The sequence below is a fragment of the Microtus oregoni genome, unplaced genomic scaffold (genome assembly GCF_018167655.1).
Source record: "Microtus oregoni isolate MIOR12 unplaced genomic scaffold, Mior012 000006F_ref0000085, whole genome shotgun sequence".
NCBI lineage: Eukaryota > Metazoa > Chordata > Mammalia > Rodentia > Cricetidae > Microtus > Microtus oregoni.
This window is the reverse complement of record NW_024543065.1, coordinates 58,010,533-58,031,560: the sequence shown is the minus strand read 5'-3', so window position 1 is coordinate 58,031,560 and position 21,028 is coordinate 58,010,533. Positions and strand designations below refer to the sequence as shown.

The 21,028-nt window shown below is 49.7% G+C and overlaps 1 protein-coding gene across 1 annotated transcript; it reads left to right on the top strand.

Annotated features, from left to right (window-relative positions):
* Positions 1 to 9,496: 9,496 nt before the first annotated feature.
* Positions 9,497 to 20,112, top strand: Capns1 (calpain small subunit 1). The gene is made up of 11 exons (XM_041654267.1): positions 9,497 to 9,626; positions 10,564 to 10,790; positions 11,728 to 11,761; positions 12,047 to 12,136; positions 12,252 to 12,309; positions 12,409 to 12,473; positions 15,482 to 15,550; positions 15,660 to 15,738; positions 15,819 to 15,935; positions 19,315 to 19,373; positions 19,504 to 20,112. The coding sequence occupies exons 2-11, from the start codon at positions 10,579 to 10,581 to the stop codon at positions 19,528 to 19,530; spliced, it is 810 nt and encodes a 269-aa protein (XP_041510201.1). The 5' UTR covers positions 9,497 to 9,626; positions 10,564 to 10,578; the 3' UTR covers positions 19,531 to 20,112.
* The last annotated feature ends 916 nt before the right edge of the window (positions 20,113 to 21,028 follow it).

Below are 21,028 nucleotides of genomic sequence, written 5' to 3'. Positions count from 1 at the left end.
TGTGACTGTGAAAATGCATGCTTGATACTATTATTACATTAGACAGAGACGCTGAGATCCTAGCAGTAACCCAAGATCTCCAGAGAAGATTAGGAGACACCATGATGTCTCCACCTGGATTAGGATGACGCTGACCACTGGGCTAGATGACCCCCAGTGCAACACTGGCTGCCAGGACCTGGTCCAGACTGTGGACAAACAGCAGGACCTTGGAGAATTGATTGCACCACTTTTGCCTAGACAAAATAAGGTGTCAGTCTTTCCCATGTCCCTCTTCCACAGAAAAAGAAAAGCTCACGCTATGGGCCTGGCTGAGACAGTAAGACTGCTGTTCCGGATGAATATTTCTGCCTCCAGTGCTATGGAGACCTGGGTATGACTAACTGTATTTAGACTCTGGTCCCTGATGGAGGTGGGTCATCTGTTTATCTGATGCTTTCATTGGTTAATTAATAAAGAAACTGCTTGGCTCTTTGATAGGACAGAAAATTAGGTAGGCGGAGTAAACAGAACAGAATGCTGGGAGAAAGAAGCAGAGTCTAGAAGTCGCCATGATTCTCCCGCTCCAGACAGAGGCAGGTTAAGATCTTTCCTGGTAAACCACCTCGTGTGCTATACAGGATATTAGAAATGGGTTAGATCAATATGTAAGAGCTAGCCAATGAGAGGCTGGAACTAATGGGCCAGGCAGTGTTTAAAAGAATACAGTTTCCATGTAATTATTTCGGGTAAAGCTAGCCATGCAGGAGCTGGAAGTGAACACAGCCCGCCGCTCTTATTACAACAGGTCCCTGTCACTTTTAATAGATTCAGAAACTACTTGGTCTGTACTCAGATATACTTTATTCATCCTACTGAGGTCTCTGATAGTATTGATGGCTAGGGCAGTTATAATGTCAGTTTAGCAGCAAAAGGTATCCAGATCCTTCCACAAAGCTACAGCCAGCTTGTTAGCTCTGTAAAAAATGGTTTAAGGTCTGAGGATATAAAAGTTCATAAGCTTTAAGGGTCTAAAAAAATGACTTAAAATATAAAAAAATGTTTCTCACCCCCCGTGATAGTTCTAATAAGCTGATAGAGCAAGGACTACTTACTGTGTGGGTCACAAGTTCAAGATTTTACATCTGTTCTGGCTGCCATTTAAATATGAACTTAAAGGTGTTTCTCATGGGCCAAAGACATCTCTGTCCACACCATACACGGTTCTCTAGACAGCAGAAAAACATACATGCTTCTAATAAAAATCTGAAGTTTTTGCTAGGACTCAAAGGTATAAGTCTATTCCTTCTGTTTGCAGATACTCGTTACCTGCTCTTTTGCTACAATATGGGTTTTTCTTTAAATAAATAATTTTTTGTTGTTTTTGGTTTATTCAAGACAGGGTTTCTCTGTGGCTTTGGAGCCTGTCCTGGAACTAGCTCATGTAGACCAGGCTGGCCTCGAACTCACAGAGATCCGCCTGTCTCTGCCTCCTGAGTGCTGGGATTAAAGGTGTGCGACACCACCACCCGGCGGTTAAGTACATAAATTTTAACTTCTGTTCCTAGTTTAAACTTATCTCAATAGGCTTCACTTGGCTGGCAGACGCATCTAAGAATCAGTTGCTGACTACAACCTCCTCTAATGGTGGCGAGCCCTGGACTTCATGAAAGCTGATGTGGACCAGTCCAGCTGATATGAATGCTCCCTGATCCTTAAAATGAGTCTGATGAGTGTCCCATTGCCTAAATATCCGCGCCCCCCCCCCTTTTTGGCTAGTCTTTCAACCTGCTTGGGCCTGGACAACAACGCCCCAATGTCAGCTTGAAGTAGTTGCACAAAAGAACACGTTGTCCCATGTCCCCTGCCCAAAATAGGTTAAAAGGCTGAGACAAGGGGGAACTCCCTGGCATGGGGGACAATGTTTATAGTGCCTGTTAATATACTGGGTGCAAGGCCGGGCGGTGGTGGCGCACGCCTTTAATCCCAGCACTTGGGAGGCAGAGGCAGGCGGATCTCTGTGAGTTCGAGACCAGCCTGGTCTACAAGAGCTAGTTCCAGGACAGGCTCCAAAACCACAGAGAAACCCTGTCTCAAAAAACCAAAAAAAAAAAAAAATATATATACTGGGTGCAGAGTTGTCAATTAATAGATTTGTTAACTAAGTAGTTCCATGTCTCCTTAAAACCAGAGGCATGCAGGACCCAAGATTGGATGCTGTCACCGGTGCCTGTGAAGGGGGAAGTGAGGGGCCAGCCGTGATAAGTATGGATGGGCAGGTCACCCAAAGGAAGTTCTTTACTTCCAACCATCATCACCTGACAGAGTAGAACTTGACCATCCATAAATTTAATAAGAAGCCTGAGTCTCAGTAGTTTACCCTGAGGCAATGCCTGGCTGCAGGAGGATTCACAAGCTGAGATTACCCGTCCACTGTCCTAGAACAGACCATTCAAAGAAAATGCTAATATTCCAATCACTGTAGATAGGATCACCTGCCAGCACATACTCACCAGATCACCCCTAGATAAATGTCAGCCAATCAGGGGTCCTGAACCTCAGAGGCCCCTCGCCCTCACCTTTACTACTATAAAAACCCAATTCTAAGCCGGGCGGTGGTGGCGCACACCTTTAACCCCAGCACTCGGGAGGCAGAGGCAGGCGGATCTCTGTGAGTTCGAGACCAGCCTGGTCTACAGAGCTAGTTCCAGGACAGGCTCCAAAGCCACAGAGAAACCCTGTCTCGAAAAACCAAAAAAAAAAAAAAAAAAAAAAAACCCAAACCAATTCTAACTGAGCTGCGCTCTCTGGTTATTCCAATACGTTGGATATGTGGAGAGACCGAGTTTACAAACTTGATTAAAATAAAGGCTCTTTGCTTTTACATACGTGACTCGGTCTCCTTGTGGGCTTTTGCGGGGACTTCGTGGATTTGGGCATAACAGTTACACCTATGGGACTGCTAACTTGTCTGTGTTCCTATAGAAACAAAAAGCTTTTTTGGAGATCACCCCTTACCGGTACGCCTTATGCCCATATGACACTGCTTCTTCCTCGTTCTAAAGAGCATATGGTGGTAATGCATGTTGATTTATTCCTTTTTACTCTCAATCCAATTAGCCAGGGTTTCAGCTGCCATAGTAAATCTTTCTGGACCCTGAGAAGTTTAACAGGCTTAACCCCAAAAGAAACCTTAATATTATTCCCCCAAGGAATAAAAAACATGCAGGAAAAACATGCCTGAATTAGTTTGTTCTACCCCTCGGATCCCATTGCCAAGCCAGTTTTTTGCTTATTGTGAAGTCCTGTTCTGGGTCCTGAGGGGGTACTGAGGCTGATACTCAGCAGCTTTGGATGCGGACCCACATGGTGGCAGGACAGAACCAGCTCCTGCAAGTTGTCTTCCCTCGTCTGCAAGCACACTGTGGCTTAGATGCAGGCATGCATGCATGTTTGAGCACACACACCCTTAACAAGATAAACAGAAATAACGGTTGTTTAAAGAGCATCGTTTACTTCTATGTGTTTTGTCTGTGTGAATATAAGCCGCTCGTGTGCGGTGCCTGAGGAGGCCAGAAGAGGGGTTTGGACGCCTGGGAACTAGAGTCAGGGGTGGTTGTGACCACACAACGGGGGTGCTGGGAATCACTCAGGTCCTCTGGTAGAGCGGCAGATTCTCTTCACCTCTGAGCCATCTCTCCAGCCCTACCACTCTCCTTTGTGGCTTTTGAGACAAGGTCCCTAGAACTCAATACATAGATCAGGCTTCTGCCTGCAGAGTGCTGGAATTAAAAATGTTAAAGCCACCACACCTGACTTCCCCAAATTTAAAAAAAAAAGAAACTCAAGGTTGCCTTCTGGTTCAAGGCCAGTCTGGGCCACAGGAGACCTTCAAGGACACTGGAGACCAAGGCAGGCCTTCTTGTCTAGCCCCGGATAACTGGTGTGTTGCATGAATTCTAATTGGTCTTAATAAATAAAAACCCAGAGTTAGATATTAGGAGGTGAAAGTTGAAAGATCAGAGAAGCAGTGCAGCCAGCCAGTAGAGAGACCTTTTACCTCTACCGAATCCTCAGACTGCACGCGCAGACTGCAATTGTCTCTCCGAAACCTCAGACAGTACCTGAACTCCTTTCTCCTCCCACCTAATATTCCTCTCTCCAGTGATATCCCAGCCACATCATATCACTTCCCCCATCTCCTTCTCCCTGGTGCTGGGATTAAAGGTGTGAGCCACCACTGCCCGGCTCTGTTTCTTTTTTTAAACTGATTCAATCTCAAGTAGCCCAGGGAGGCCTTGAGCTCACAGAGACCTGCTTCCGACCTAGACTGAGAGTCCTGGGATTACAGGTATGTGCCACCACTGCCTGGCCTCTAGTGGCTTAGCTCTGCACTCTGATCTTCAGGCAAGCTTTATTATTTAAGACACAAAAACAAAATATCACAGAGTGCATCCCTTCTCTGGACTGAAAATGCATCCCTTGCTCATACAAAGACTGGGGTACGATTTGATGCTAGAGCACTTGACTCCCAGCCCGGAGAACCTAGAGTCGGTGCCCAACACTGCTTGTGGGGGCCGAGAAAATGCTAAAGGAAGACCCCAGACTCAAATAGTATGCAAGAGCAAAGAGCGTTTAGTATTCCAGCATGCAGGGGTCGTCGCCTGTACAAAATGGTGACTACCCCAGAGGGACAAATAGATTAAGTGTAGCTAAGAGGAGCTTCAGGGTCAGCTACATCACTGTTACATTAGTATCTTTTTAATTGGCTGAGGTTTAGTCTTATCATTTTGGATACACTGTACAAGCTTGGATGTGACTCAGAAAGGAGCCTGCTGAGTTTGTCCTTGAGATACTGAGACTGACTTAGGCCCTCTGTGTTTTCTCCCTCCCTCAACCCTGAATGTAAGAGCCTTGTAGATAAATGGCCCTTTGTTAAAAAAGACACCTGTTTTGCCCTTCTCAGAGAGCTGCAACTTAAATTCAGTTGTAAAGAGTAGGAGAGTTTAACCCCTTCATGGTAAGGAAACGCTGTTCTAGGAACTAGATACCCGGCTGTGAACAAGCTAAAAAGTGCTGTCTTCAGAGAACTCACATTTTAGTGCCGGCGACAGACAAGAAGCGGTATTGGCCAATAACTATACAGTGTATTAGTGGGGCATGTATGCTAAAAATGGGCTGGGAAATGTGGTGGAGTGCAGGTCTTTAATCCCAGCATTCAGGAGCCAGAGGCAGGAGAATCTCTGTGAGTTCAAGTCCAGTCTGGTCTACAGCATGAGTTCCAGGCCAGCCAGGGCTATATAATAATGAGATTGAATCATAAAAGAAAAAAAAAAGTGGTGTGTGATAGAGGTTAATAGGAGACCTGAGAAGAGCCCGCTAAAACCACACCGTGAGGCGACTCTAAGGGAGGGCCAGGAGAGGCCTGGGTCGTAGAATTCCGGTATCGCCTGTGCAGGAAAGGGGCTGTTCGGACACCGTACACAAGCAGAGCCTCCATGTTTTGTTCTCAGGGTTTCAGCTGGGAACACCAGGTCCTGGAACTCTGTCCGTGCACTCCTCCCATGTGCAGGGAATGAAGGCAAGGGCCACCAAGCCTGGCTTCCCTGTACTGTCTCAAAGGGTCAGGAGGTGACAGGATGGATCAGTAAGGACTTTGTGGCTTTGAGTAAAGAAAAAAAAAAAACAAACTGGTGCTTCATGCAGGCTGGGCATGCACTCTACCACCGAGCTGTCCTCCCTGGGGAGAGAATTTTGATGCTTCTGGAATGAGGTATAGCCGGAACAGAATCTGAGTCAGAGGGACCGGAGCCATGTGCACAGGCTTCCTTTGTTTGCAGGTGACTGAGGTTGTTGAGATGGCCCGAGGAGGGCAGGGATTAAGGCTGTGGGGTGGGGGGCAGCACTGAGGGTCTGCAGAGGGAGCCCTTAGATTGACTGACAGGTTGGAGCAGTGGGGCAAACAGAGACAAGAGAGTTAGTTGGAGATGGTGGAGCATAATCAGAGCACTAGGAGACCTTGTCTCAGAAACAAACATCCAGCCATCAACAAGAGGTTGGAGAGGCGGCTCAGAGGTCAAGAGCACTTGCTGCTCTTGCAGACGGCTCAGGTTTGAATACCGGAGCACACTTGGTAGGCAGACATACGTGCACAAACATGAAATAAAAACTTCAAATCTAAGAAACTAAAGAAAACAAACAAAATAGGAGTTGGTGCCGGCAGAGGCTCAGGAAGGAAACAGTTGGTGCCTTAGGAACTCTGCCCCCATCCCTAAGGAGACCATAAATAGGAAGCAGGAAGAAGGAGCCTTGAGTCCCCGCCTTGCCCAGGTTGATAGGGATCTGGAGATGGAAGGAAAGACAAACAGGAGCAGACACACCGGCAGCCCCAGGGCTGGGGTTGTGGAGGCTGGAAGATCAGTCCAAGGCATTCTCTGTTACACAGTCAGTTTGAGGCCACCTGGGCTATAAGGAGACCCCAGGCTGGGCTATAGGAGACCCCAGGCTGGGCTATAGGAGACCACTCAGCCTGGGCTATAGGAGACCCCAAACCTGGGCTGTAGGAGACTACCTCACAACATGTACACACAGGAAAAAAAGTCATTAAAAATTACCTCAGGGAAGTACCGAATGGCACAGTAGGCTCAACAGGAGGGACAAGACCTAAGGCTCACCGATGCTGGGAATTGAGACAGGGTCAGAGGTTAGGGTTAGAAGTTAGGAAGAGAGGGAGAGGACAAGACCGATCACTTTGGGTAGTGGGTACTATGAAAATAATAAAAAAGTGGTTTGTTTTTTATTTTATTTATTTATTTATAAATATTTATTTATTATTTATTATGTATACAATATTCTGTCTGTGTGTATGCCGAAGGCCAGAAGAGGGCACCAGACCTTATTGCAGATGGTTGTAGCCACCATGTGGTTGCTGGGAATTGAACTCAGGACCTTTGGAAGAGCAGGCAATGCTCTTAGAGCCATCACTCCAGCCCTATTTTATTTATTTGGTTTTTCTTTTTTTAAAAGATCTCTTTAACAGTAAACATATCAAAGATAACTTTGTGTTTCTATAAATACATTTTTAGAGTAGTTCAGAGCATTTTGTTGTAATTACTAAGAAATGTTTGAGACTGCTAGTCCCTCTGCAGAAATGCTATGAACAGATGCAAAATGGTCGAAGGCTGAAACTCTTATTCTTAAAAAATATCCATGGGGTCCCCCCGCCCCGCAGCAAACTCCGATGGGTCCCAGCAGTGCCGGGCGCCAGCTCTAGGGTCCAGCACCTGAGCAAGCGGTTACAGCTTCTCACCAGCAGGAGGGCACGCACGCGGCGGGTCACACATATAAACACAGAAAATAGCCATAAATGTTTATTAAAAAGGGGGAGGGAGAGAGAGAGAGAGAGAGAGAGAGAGAGGAGAAAGAGAAGAAGGGAGAGAGGAGGAGAGAGGCAGAGCCCCGTGTGTACCCCGGGGGAGGAAACAGGAAGAGAGAGCAATGGCCGGCCAGCGGAGGGCAGAGGTTAAAAAGGAGTGGGCGTGGCTAGGGCAGGGACCAAAAGAATAACAGAAACAATAACGAATCTCAAGAAAGTGGCATAGCCAGCTCATGCCACATTATTTGGCTTTTCAAGACAGGACTTCTCTGTGTATCCCTGGCTGTCCTGGAACACGCTCTGTAGGCCAGGCTGGCCTCGAACTTACGGAGATCTACCTCCCCTGCCTCTCAAGTACTGGGATTAAAGGTGTGGGCCATCACTGCCTGGCCTAAAAGCATTTTTTAAATTGTTGTTTTGAGATGGGGTCCTATGGTGTAGCTCACGGGCCTCAGACTTCCTAGCCCGAGGATTCTAGGCCTGTGTCAGCGTGTCTACTACAGGGGTTCTGAGAGCATGGAGCCATGGCCTCACCAAGTCCTGGATGGGTGTGAGGACAACGAGGACTTCCCAAATGAGAGACCCCGAGCTCCCATCCAAGGTGGAGGGCACAGGCAAACAGGAGTGTCTGTAGGTAGAGGGCAGGGTTTGTGCAAAGGTCTGCCAGGGAGCAGAGCCTGAGGTCAGGACGGAGAACCGTGTGGCAAGGGGTGTGGCAGCAAAGGAATCCACATGAGTCACCACCGAATGACTTATTGGCCTAGGTGTAGGCCCGGGTCATCACCTTCCGTTTCGCTCAGTTAGAGCTTGCCTCCCACAAACAGGCTTGAGCAGCCATTGCCTGGCTTGGTCCCAGCAAGCCCTTAGGTGACGTCAGGTACAAGTACAGTTTTGTCTGCTGTGATCTTGAGATTTGAGTGATTATCATATTAATTAAATTATTGGAGAGTGTCTGAGTAACGGTGGCAGCGAAAGGAACAGGTAAGGTAGACTGTGCAGCTTAACCTCAGTTTACTTATATGTGGAATGGGGATAATGAACAGCATCTATCCCGCAGGGCTGCCATGAGAACACACAAGCTGACGTGTGCAAAGTACTTAGGAACTGGCAGTTAGCATTCCCTGTTATGTAAGGATGAGCCAGAGTAAACTAAGAGATCCAGGTGGGCTGCAAGCTGAGAGAACAGTAGGGCAGCAGAGGGACGAACATAAGAGCTGGCATTCACTATGTATTTAATCACTTAATTTTGATAGGGCCTACCCAGAGGGAACCTATGCCTAACCCCCCCCCCCCCCTTTGAGACAGTTTCTCTGTGTAGCCTTGGCTGTCCTGGAACTCACTTTGTAGACCAGGCTGACCTCGAACTCAGAGATCCACCAACCTCTGCCTCCCAAGTGCTGGGATTAAAAGCGTGCGCCACCACCGCCCAGCTAACTTCCTCCCCTTTGGAGCAGGGTCTCATGTAGGCCAAACTTGTTATGTACTGAGACTGTCCTCCTGCCCCCACCTCCCAAGTGCTGGTGTTCAGGTATGTGTCATCATCCCTGGATGTGCTCCCATTTTACAGATGAGGAAATCATGGCTCACAGACATCAGGTCACTGCTTTAGGGATGAGCAGACTCCAACTGAGGTTTACACAGTCCCCCGGGAGTGGTCCAGGCTCAGACAGCTAGACTGCCTAGAAGCCAGGAACCTAAATTGGAGAACACAAACTGATAGTTGTTTATGGTAGTGAATATCTGTAATCCTGGCATTTGGGAAGCAGAGGCAGGAGGATTGCTTCGAGTTCGAGGTCAACTAGGGCGTTAGGGTGGGTTCAAGTTCAGCTTGGGATGTATAACAAACCTGTCTCAAAGCAGAATGAATGAAAGAATGAATGAATGCAGTCCCTTTTGGAGCAACGGTGGGTGGCCTGTGGGCGACCTTGATCAAAATTCTAGTTCCCTGGACGTTCCAGTCCCTCGGTGTTAGAATGGTTTGTTAGTACTCAGAGCTGTTAAATTTGGAGGGCGTTGAATTTCTGGCAGCGTGTGTAAGGGGGCGGATTAGCTTGGCAGAGGCACACACCCTGAACCCACTACGTGGGGCGGGGCCCTCCCGCGCAGGCGCAGGTGCAGCTGCACTGGCGGCTCTAGGGCCCCGCGGACGGCTGCAGGGTGGTGCGCGGGCCCCAGCCCGGAGGAGCCGCCTGAGTCACCGGCCCCGCCCTCCCGAGCCGGACACAGCGGGAGGCCCCAGAGCAGGAGGGAGCGACCCGGGACCGCCGGAACCGTAAGTGAGAGCGGGCGCGCCGGCCCAGCACCCCTGCACCCCGTAGACCCGGGTTCGGCAGTCTTCAGACCTGGCGAAACCCTAAAGTCGCGGCCCTTGGGGTCTGAACAACCGGGCCTGTCACACTCTGGTCACCCCCTCCGGAGCACTCCTGGCCATCCCGGGTCTCACGATCAAAAATATAAGTCCAAAGATCTGAGGGGCACCCCATAAATTATTTGGGGCGTCTAGAACCACGATCCGAGAGTCTGATCCCCATTGCAGTGGGAGGAACTCCGTTATCCAGGATCCTCGGGGCACACAGCCATAATTTTAGGCCGGAGCCCACAGATCCAGTAGTGCCATTGTAATCCCTCTGTCGGGAGTACCTAACTGTCCCAATCCTCTTTAGGGACTTCCTGAACTCAGTCCTGAGGGCCCAGGCTGCACCCCCTACCCGCCCGTCATCCCCACCCTAAGCTCGATCTGAGTCACGTCCGGTACACCTTACACAAATTGGGGTCTCTATGTGGAGCATCCCCACCAGACCCGTAGTCCTGTTTTCCGCTGCCCCGAGACAGGGGTCCGCGTAGTCCAGGCTGGCCCTGTAGCTGAGGCTGGTCTCGAACTGATCCTCCAGCCTCAGTTTCCAAATTCTGTATTCACGATTGTGCGCCACCACGCCCTAGGGGATTGTACCCCTATTCCTCACGATGTCCGGCATGCCGTCGAGCCTCGGCCCGGGAGCCTTCTAGACCCTAGGTGTCTGACCTGACCGGTCCCACCGCACCCATCCTAGGACCACCCGCTGTCACCAGTCCAGACCCCTAGTCTGAGGCTCCGCCCCTTTCCTGAGGCCTCCCCAGTCTAGCTGCCGGAAATAATGCTTTCTTTTCTTGCTTTTTCCTTTCGGGAAGCTCCCCAGCGAGGCGACTACCTGACTCACTTTTCTCTACAGGACTCGGTTGCAGTCATGTTCCTGGTTAATTCGTTCTTGAAGGGCGGCGGTGGCGGCGGGGGAGGCGGGGGTCTGGGCGGCGGCCTGGGGAATGTGCTCGGAGGCCTCATCAGCGGAGCTGCGGGCGGCGGCGGCGGTGGCGGCGGCATGGGCATGGGCATGGGAGGAGGTGGTGGAGGCGGTGGAACTGCCATGCGCATCCTGGGCGGAGTCATTAGCGCCATCAGGTAAGACCACCTGGAGGGGCGGGGTGGCCCAAGAACTAAGGGACTCACGTGGAGTCTAGGACTGGGGTGGCCTAGATCAGAAAGCCGGCCCTAGGGGAACCCTAATGAGGATGGTGTCGCTTCTTAGGGATGGGCTTGACGTGGGTGTAAATCTGCTCCTGCGGGTCAACGAGTTGGTTGCAGTTTCTGAGGGAACTGTCAGTGGGTTTGGGGAAGGCTCCGTAGGACTGGATCCATCACTGGGGGGCGGAGCCAGTGAATCTGAGAGCACAGCGCGGCACCAGACTTGACATGGGTGTGGCCTGCTGTTGTTGGGCGGGTGGGCCCAGGAAAGACCAGCGCCTACTAAGAAGAAACTGTCCAGCGAGGATCAGGAACTGGCTGGTTTAGTGGGTAAAAAATCCTTGATGGGGTTAGAGCTTGTGGTTTGCACCTGATTATCCTTGGTCACCCAGCAGCGATCCCTCGGAGGAGTGGGGACTGATGGAACTGGGGTGGGATGTTAGGAAGTTGGATAAGTGGGAAGAGGCGCAATGGAGTAAGGTTCTAGACAGAGACCTGAAGAAGATGGGGCCGAGGGCAGCTGGCGCAGACGCCCTATGAAGTGAGTTCTTCAAGGGGGCGGGTCCTGCTGAGTGGTGGGATTTCAGTGATACTGATTGGGGCCAAGGTGATTCTAACATTTACGATTGGTGGGTGTTCCTCGGCTAGGTAAGGATTCTTCCGTGGGGGTGGGCCCATGGGAGGGGTTGGCCTGATGGAGGAAAAGAAGGGGCAGCCCTCTTCTGAAAATTGGGACAGGTGATGACCGGGACATACAGAGGGGGAGGGACCACTTGAGGAAGAGGGGGGCTGAACTTTGAGGGGTTGAACTAACCGTTCTGCGCCCGTTGGAGGCTCCGCCCCCATGCGCTAACTCCCTCTTGTCTCTCCTCAGCGAGGCTGCTGCGCAGTACAACCCCGAGCCCCCGGTAAGCCACCTTAAGCCCTAGAGACCTCCCCTCCCCAGGCTTGTCTGCATCGTCATCACCGCCATTTCTATAGAGAAGGCTCCCCTTCCTTTCTTAGGAAGTTCCTCTGCCATTCAGAATGTCCTTTCTGAAGCCCTGGGACTCAGTCATGCTACAAGCTACACTCAGTTCAGGTTCCCTGACCCTCAAACTCCCCAGCTCTCTCTGAGTTTTCCCTGGGATATTTGGGTGTGAGGAGAGAGACGTGCTTCTCCATATCTGTTCTGAGACCTCCTCTCTCTGCAGCCCCCACGTAGCCATTTCTCTAATACTGAGGCCAATGAGAGTGAGGAGGTCCGGCAGTTTCGGAAACTCTTTGTCCAGCTGGCTGGAGATGTAAGTATCCTGGGCCGCTGGCCCTCCTTGACCTGACAGCCCAGAAGTCCTCGTGGTCTTTTATGAGATGCAGCCCTTTCCATCTTCCTGAACTGTCTTTACCTTCTGCTCTCAGGATATGGAGGTCAGCGCCACGGAACTCATGAATATCCTCAACAAGGTGGTGACCCGACGTGAGTGACCAGGGTCAGGGCATGGGGAAGCGTTAGAGGTTAGATGGACTGGGATGACTGTGATCTCTGACCTCTCACCTTCACCCTGTCACCCCTCAGACCCGGATCTGAAAACTGATGGTTTTGGCATTGACACTTGTCGAAGCATGGTGGCTGTGATGGATGTATCCTTTTGGGACCAGTCTAGAGGGCATCCTGGATGAAACAAGGGTTTCTTTTCCTTCCTTCCTTCCTTCCTTCCTTCCTTCCTTCCTACGTTCCTTTATTCCTTCCTTCCTTCCTTTATTCCTTCCTTCTTTCCTTCCTACGTTCCTTTATTCCTTCCTTCCTTCCTTTATTCCTTCCTTCTTTCCTTTATTCCTTCCCTCCCTCCCTCCTTCCTTCCCTCCTTCCTTCCTTCCTTCCTTCCTTCCTTCCTACATTCCTTTGTTCCTTCCTTCCTTCCTTCCTTCCTTCCTCCCCCCCCCTTTTTTTGTTTTGTAGACCAGGCTGGCCTCTAACTCACTCACAGAGATCTTCTTGCCTCTGCCTCTGGAGTGCTAGGATTAAAGGTGTGCCTCACCACCACCACTGCCACCACCACCGGTGCAGAGGGGATTTCCTGCGAGTGTGTTGAGGACAGCCAGGGTTATATTTTCATACTGAGGACACAGGCCTACCTACATGGCACTAAATCGTATCAGCTGCCACAGCAGGACTTTACTTGATCAGTGGAGCCAAGCTTTACAGATACCTGGCTAGACAGGGGACACAGAACAGGAAAGGAAACAGGCTCAGTGGTTTTGCCTCTGGCCAAACTGCCCAGAATTCACCTAATATCTGGTCTTGGAAGCTAATCAGGTTTGGGGGGTTGGGACTTGGATAGCAGAAGCCTCGTTTGAAGAGTAGATGGCCGGATTGGATTTGGACTTGGGAGTCTCAGGCTTGAAAATTTAAGCTTTTATTTAGGTATTTGCTTGTTAAACTGTTTTTATATTTGTTTATTATTTATTTATTTGAGAGAGGGTTTCTTTGTGCAACCCTGGCTGTTCTAAAGTCCCTGAGTGCTGGGATTAAAAGGCAGGTACCACCACCTCCTGGCTAACCTCCCCCTGCTGGCTAAACACCCCTCCCCCCCCCTTTTTTTTTCCGAGACAGGGTTTCTCTGTGGTTTTGGAGCCTGTCCTGGAAATAGCTCTTGTAGACCAGGCTGGTCTCAAACTCACAGAGATCCGCCTGCCTCTGCCTCCCAAGTGCTGGGATTAAAGGCGTGCGCCACCACCGCCTGGCTCCCTCCCTTTTTTTTTGCAAGATTTTGCAAGACAGGGTTTCTCTGTGTAGCCCTGGCCATCTTGGAACTCACTTTATAGACCAGGCTGGCCTCAAACTCAGAGATATCCACCTGCCTCTGCCTCCCAAATTCTGGGATTAAAGTTGCGAGCCATTTCTGCCCAGTTCCAGCTAACAATCTGTAAAGATGTATTTATTTTTACATGTATGAGTGTTTTGCCTGAATGTAGTACGTGTGTTATGTGGAGAGGACAGAAGAGGATACCAGACCTCTCAGAACTGGAGTTAGACAGTTGCCATGGTGGTGCTGGGAACATGTTGGCCCTTCCTGATGGAGCAACCAGTGCTCGTAATCACTGAGCCATCTCTCCAGCCCCAAGAATTTAAACTCTAACAACTGTATTTAGACATATACCAAGGGCCACAACTATATGCATGGTACATATGCACACATATTTCTCTACATAAGAGCATACATAGCTCCATGTGTGTGATATGGAACACACATGATCATTTGCACATGGCCAGGCACCAGCCAGGCACAAGTGCGTGCACACCTAGCCTACTTTACCCACTGCTCATTTTCTTACCCTCTCCCTAGGCTCTGGCTGGGCTGGAACTTTCCATGTAGACCAGATGGCTTTCAAAGCTCTAAGATCTGCCTGCTCTGCCCCTGTGTGCTGGGGTTGAAGGGCTGCCCCGCCATTCCCAGCCCAATCTTGGTTTTGAAATAGGGTCTTCCTATATACCCCATGCTACTGTGAAACTCTCGGTGCTTCTGCTCTGCTTCCTGAGTGCTGGAACTTCAGCATAAGACCCTGTGTTAAAAAAGCAAATTTTAATATTTATTTATTTACTTATTGATTTTATTATAGGGTTTCACTGTGTAAACCTGGCTGGCCTGGAATTTACTATATAGATCAGGCTGGCCTCGGACTTAGATGGATCTGCTTGCCTTTGCCTTCTGAGTGTTGGAATTAAAGGTGTACGGCACCATACCCAGCCCAAACTGTACCCTTTTGTTAAACAAACAAACAAATAACAAACCATGCCCTGTATAACATGACTATAGTGTTGAATGGGAGTTGTCTGTTAGCCTAGATTCCCAGGATTATTGTCATGTACCCAGTACATTCAATGCAGTATCTGGGTTTAATTATCACATTGTGTGTGTGTGAGAGAGAGAGAGAGAGAGACAGAGACAGAGAGAGGGAGAGGGAGATTTAGGATTAATCCAGGCCTCATCTGTGGTAGATGGAGACTCTATTTATTCAAGCTATATCCCAGCTTGCTGATTTATTTATCTATATATGGTGTCTTGCTAATAGCCCAGACTGACCTTGACCTGGGTGGTTGAGCACTACACTACTGAGGTCTGCAGCAGCCTTAGCGCACCCAGCTTATTTTATTTTATGGTACTGTGGTTTTGGATTCTTGAGATGGGTCTCCAGTAGTCTAGACTGGCCTTGAAGTCAGTATGCCACCAAAGTTGGTCTTGAACTCCTGATCTTCCTTTTGCCTCTCAAGTGCTAGAACTATAGACATGTACTACCATGCCTGACTTGACTTATTTTAGTTTTATTTATGCGTATGCCTGTGTCTTTGGGTGTATGTGTGCATGCAAGTGTCCTCAGAGGTCTGAGGGCATTGTGTTCCCTAAAGCTGGAATTACAGGTGGTTGTGAGCTGCAGGATTTAGGTTCTGGGAACCAAACCCAAGTCCTCTGCAAGAACTGTGAGTGCTCCTAACTGCCATCTCTCCAGCCGTCTAAGCTTATTTCATTTCTATTAATTTTTTAAAAGGTAGCCTTCAAAACAATAGTTTTCCTTATGGCAATACCACACACACTCATCCACACACTCCATTGTATTTTGTCATGCTGTTCTTAACAAGCTCCTGTTAGAGTGATACTACAGGCAAGCTGGGCTTTGAGGAATTCAAGTACCTCTGGAACAACATTAAAAAGTGGCAGGTGTGTGGTAGCCTCTGGAACTCCCAGCATCCAGATCCCCGGGCCACGGGGACACCGGTGACCCATACTCCACGATGCTCGGTTGGACTGTGTCTTCTCTCTCCTGCAGGCTATTTACAAACGCTTTGATGTTGACCGATCGGGGACCATCAGCCCCAGTGAACTCCCAGGGGCCTTTGAGGCCGCAGGTGGGCAGGCAGGGCTCTGTTGGGCTAGAGGTGGGGTGAGCAAGGCCGCACTGCCCTGCCCTGAGACTGAGCCCTTGCAGGCTTCCACCTGAATGAGCATCTCTACAGTATGATCATCCGGCGCTACTCAGATGAGAGTGGCAGCATGGACTTCGACAACTTCATCAGCTGCCTGGTCAGGCTGGACGCCATGTTCCGTGAGTGACGCTCGCCCTGGATCTCTCTGAGGCTGGGGATTTGCTAACCTTCACTGGCCATGGTCTCCTCTAAGCCTGACTTTAACATGAATGATGCCGGGGTCACCGGGGATGGGATAGGCTAGTGACAGCCACCTGGGCTGTGAGGGGAAGCAAGCATCTGACTCAATCCAGGGAATCAGGAAGGGCTGCCTGGAGGAAGGCAAATGTGAACTAAGACACGAGGCATGAGGAAGAGGGAGCTAGAGGGAGCAAGGAAGGGTGTTGCAAGCTAAGGGGCAGTGTGATGGGACTCTCGCTGTTTTAAGGTTGTTTACTAATTAAGTTTGTCTTTACATGTAGAGGTCAGAGGACAACTCTCTTCTCTTTCTCTCTCTTCTCTCTCTCTCTCTCTCTCATTCACTCTTGAGACAGGGTCTAGCTATATAGCCCTGGTTGTCCTACAGCTTGCTATGTAGACCAGGCTGGCCTCAAGACTACAGAGAGCTACCTACCTCTGCATATACTACCATACCTAGATTGGCTTTCTTTCTTTCTGACCTGTTTTTTGTGTTTTTTAAATTTTACTTATATGAGTGTTTTGCCTGTATAGTATGTCTGTCTGTGCCTGATGTCAGATCCCCTGGAACTGGAGTTACAGATGGTTTTGAGCTGCCATACGGGTGCTGGGAATTGATCCAGGTCCTCTGAAAGAGCAGCCAGTGCTCTTAACCTCTGAGCCATTGTTCCATCCCTGTCTTGTTTTTTTGTTTTGTTTTGTTTTTTGTTTTTTTTCTTGAGACACGTTTTTCATGTAACTCAAGTTGATTTCAGACTTAATTTGTAGCCAAGGGTGACCCTGAACTTCTGGTCTTCACACCTGCAGTGAGAACATTTATATGGATTTGATGTAAGAGTCCTAAGACTCAGGAGTGGGGCTGCTGCCCCCTTGTTATGGTGGAGAATCCTAAGGTTCAGTTTCCTGGCTTGCGCTCAGCTACTCAGCCAGGAAGTCGGAAGCCAGGATTCAACTTTGTGCTTGTTTGAGGACCAAACTGAGCTATGCAAAGAAACGGGGGTGATGGGCATGGGCACTTTTTAGTGCTGTAAATGCCAAGCTCGGGGGTGCTCAGACTGTTGTGGGCATTGTAGAGCCAGGGCAGATTCTAGGCAAGGGAGGGGCTGGGTCAGTTTTGGATTACAAAGCTCCTTTGTAGTGTGGGGTTGTGTGTAGTGTGGAGTTGGGCGCAGTGTGGAATTGGTTGTAGTGTGGAGTTGGGTATAGTGTGGGGTTGGGTGTAGTGTGGGGTTGTGTGTAGTGTAGAATTGGGTGCAGTGTGGAATTGGTTGTAGTGTGTAGTTGGGTATAGTGTGGGGTTGGGTGTAGTGTGCGGTTGGTTGTAGTATAGGGTTGGGTGTAGTGGTGGAGTTGTGTATAGTGTGGAGTTGGGTGTAGTGTGTGGTTGGGTGTAGTGTGGAGTTGGGTGTTATGGTACACTGTGATCCCAACACTTGGGAAGCTGAGGCAAGAGGATGGTCAGGAGTTCAAGGTCATCCATGACTACTTGGCAAATTTGAGGCCATCCTGGTTTTGTGAGACCTGTCTCACACCAAAGTTTATTAGTTACTAGTTAAAAGGGTCAGGACATAGCATAGTTATATGCATGGATACCATGCATAGATGCATCCGTCAATGCTAACGCCATGCTCCTGTTAACCTGACAATGATGGCCCACACCTGTCATCCCCGTGCTCGGGCGGTAGAGGCAGGACGATAAGAATTTCAGGAGAAATGTCCTCTGGTCCCCTGGCCTATGGTAGCAGGAGCACCAGTGGCATCCACTACACTATGTGGCCACCTGAAGGTAGTGACTCAGTCTTGGTTAGTGTGGGCAACTCTGGCTTGGTTGTCTGTGGACAGGAAGCATGGAGTTATTGCCAAGTTGCCTCCTTTTAGGAGCCTGTTTGGGTTGCACCCGGAGAGCATGTGGCAGAGGTACTGGGAGGACGGGCCTGGGTTCTAGTCCGTTTCTTTCCTGTCTTCCTGGGTGAGTTCCAGCATGCCACTTCACCTGTCTGTTTATTGAGGGTCAGGGCCTGAACCCGAGCCTCAGGCATCATAGGCAAGTACTCTACCGTATTGTGTTATAATACCCTAATTCTTTTTTTTTTTTTTTTTTTTTTTTTTTTTTTTTGGTTTTTCGAGACAGGGTTTCTCTGTGGCTTTGGAGCCTGTTCTGGAACTAGCTCTGTAGACCAGGCTGGTCTCGAACTCACAGAGATCCGCCTGCCTCTGCCTCCCGAGTGCTGGGATTAAAGGCGTGCGCCACCACCGCCCGGCAATACCCTAATTCTTTGCCTCGTTTAAAAATGCCACATGTCACATAATTAGATATTTTATTGATTTAATGTTATTATTATTAAGATACAGTCTCACGTAGCCTGGCTGACCTTGAACCCCCATATGTAGCTAAGAGTAATATGAACTCAAGACCTTCCTTTTGCACAGCCAACCGAGTGCTGGGTTTACGGTGTGCACCACCACACGTGCCTTTGTTTTCTTTTTTTTTTTTTTTTTTTTTTTTTCCGAGACAAGGTTTCTCTGTGGTTTTGGAGCCTGTCCTGGAACTAGCTCTGTAGACCAGGCTGGTCTCGAACTCACAGAGATCCGCCTGCCTCTGCCTCCCGAGTGCTGGGATTACAGGCGTGCGCCACCACCGCCCGGCTCACACGTGCCTTTGAAGCTCTCTGCACAGTCCTTGCTTGGCACAGGAAAAAAAGGATGAATGGGGGTTAACTAATCATCATAACAACAACATCATTATCCTGTAGCCAGTCAGGTGGCACACGCTTAGTCTCAGCACTCTAGAGGCAGAAGCAGGCGGATCTCCACAACTTTGAGGTCAGTCAAGGGATACTCAGTGAGACCTTGTCTGAAAACAAAACAAAAACAATAGTTAACAAAAAGAGAATTGTTGGTGGAAGCTGCTCGCTCGTTCCCGGTCGCTTGACTCCCGAAATCATCACATAGAAATTTGTAGCAATTGCAATACTGTTTGGCCAATAGCTTAAGCGTATTTCTGGCTAACTCTTACATCCTAAACTAACCCATCTCCATTAATCTGTCTTTCGCCACATGGCTGTGGCTTAACCGGGTAAAGTTCCGTCCCCGGTGTCTGGGGCTACATGGCGTCTCCCTGATTCCGCCTACTCTCTCTATATATCTCTTTCAGCCTGGCTTTACTCAGTTAAGCCATTGGCCAAAAGCAGCTTCTTTATCAACCAATGGCAATAGAGCATATTCCCAGGATACATCACCTCCCACATCAGAGAATAACTGGCCATGTGTTAGTATAATATCATCCAAAGCACCCAAGTTCTCTCTTCCTTTTACCTCTAGGTGCTTTCAAATCTCTTGACAAAAATGGCACTGGGCAGATCCAAGTGAACATCCAGGAGGTAAGGCTGCCTCTCTTGTGGGTGGGTGCTCAGCTCCGATTCCAGCCCCTCCCATCCTATTGCCCAGCAGGCCCTGGGTGAGGTGTCTGGTTCTCGGGGCGCTCTGCTCATCTGTGCCTTCCCCTTCCAGTGGCTGCAGCTGACTATGTATTCCTGAACTGGGACCACCGACCTGCCCCTCACAGCTCACTCTGGAGCCACATTGAATCCTGATCCTGTCTGCAGCCACATTTTTATGGTCATGTCCCGCTACCCACAGGGCTTTCTTCTCCCTGTCTGGTACCCACTTCCCAGTCAGCAGCCAGAGCCCAACATGCCCCAGCTTGCCATACCCTGAGTTACCCCTGGCTCGAAGACAAGCTAGTTTGCTTTCTCTGCTGAAGGGTCACCCCGCCCCAGCACACCCATCCCACACCCTCCGTTCCCTTCATCACCTTCATCCTGTCTGTGGGCCAAGCCTAGCACTCCGGTTGCTTCCATGTCCCAAGGGCCCTGTCTCAGTTCTGGGAGGATCACTCCTGTCCCCACACACCCTATTACACACTCGTTCAGTCACCTCCCAGGCAGCCAAATAAACTCCAGGCCATGGCAGGCCCACACACCCTAGTGCCAATGCCTGCACTGTTTCCACAGCTGTCAGGCCCAGGAGGAAATAAACTCTCTCCACCTGCTGCTTCCCATGGGCTCTGCCTCCTGAGTGTTGAGAGGTGGCTCAGAGTACAGGGAGGAGGAACAATCTTATGGGGGCTTGAGTATTCGTTTAGTTACTATATAATGTGTGTGTTTAATGAGCATGCCCATACATGCACCATGTATCTGCTATCCCCTGGAACAGAGGTACAAAGGGTTGTGGGCCACCGGGGGTGCTGGGAACTGAACCCAGATCCTCTTCAATAGCAGCGAAGTATCGTCTCTCCAGCTCCAAGAGTGGTTGGGGTGCCTGTCTTTGGGGCTGGATCATGTATTTCCTACTCCACATCTTTTTTTTTTTCTCATACTGTTCTAAGTTGAGACAGCCTGGCTTTGCTGAGGCTTCGCCTGGATCCCATGCAGGCTCAGGATGGGACTTAGAATCCCCAGTGATGCACTTGCAGCTCCCAAAGCTTCCAAGCTGTTAACAGATCCTGGGGACCCTCTGTTTTTTGTCCCTTGGGGCCATGTTTGTAGCTCTCTGAACTTCTGTCTTTTAATTGATTGCCTGATTGGTGCAAAGGATGGCACCCGGGGCTTTGCACATGCTAGGCAAGTACTCTACCACACACACACACGCCGGGCAGATTCTATGCTCTTCCACTCAGCCACATCACCATCGGGCTTCAGTCTTGGTGCCAGTCTCTATCCTCCCTTGGCTCATAGATCATGCCATCTCTCTTCCTTTCTGAGCCAGGGTCTCCGAACTAGACCAGCACCTTCCCTACCCTTTGGGCCTCTACAAGGGGAGGGGATGCTATGCTGGATAATAATACCCCTGTTCCACTCAGCATCACCACTCCAGACCCTTGGTCCCCCAGTAGGCATCTAAAGCAGGTTGTCTTAAGTACCGCACTGGTCCAGCATGAGGGGCCAAGGGCTGGGGTGAGTTGCTTTCTACTGGGTAGACATCCCTGGATGATGGGAAGGTGGGTTGGAACACAGACACACAGGCCAGAGTCGAG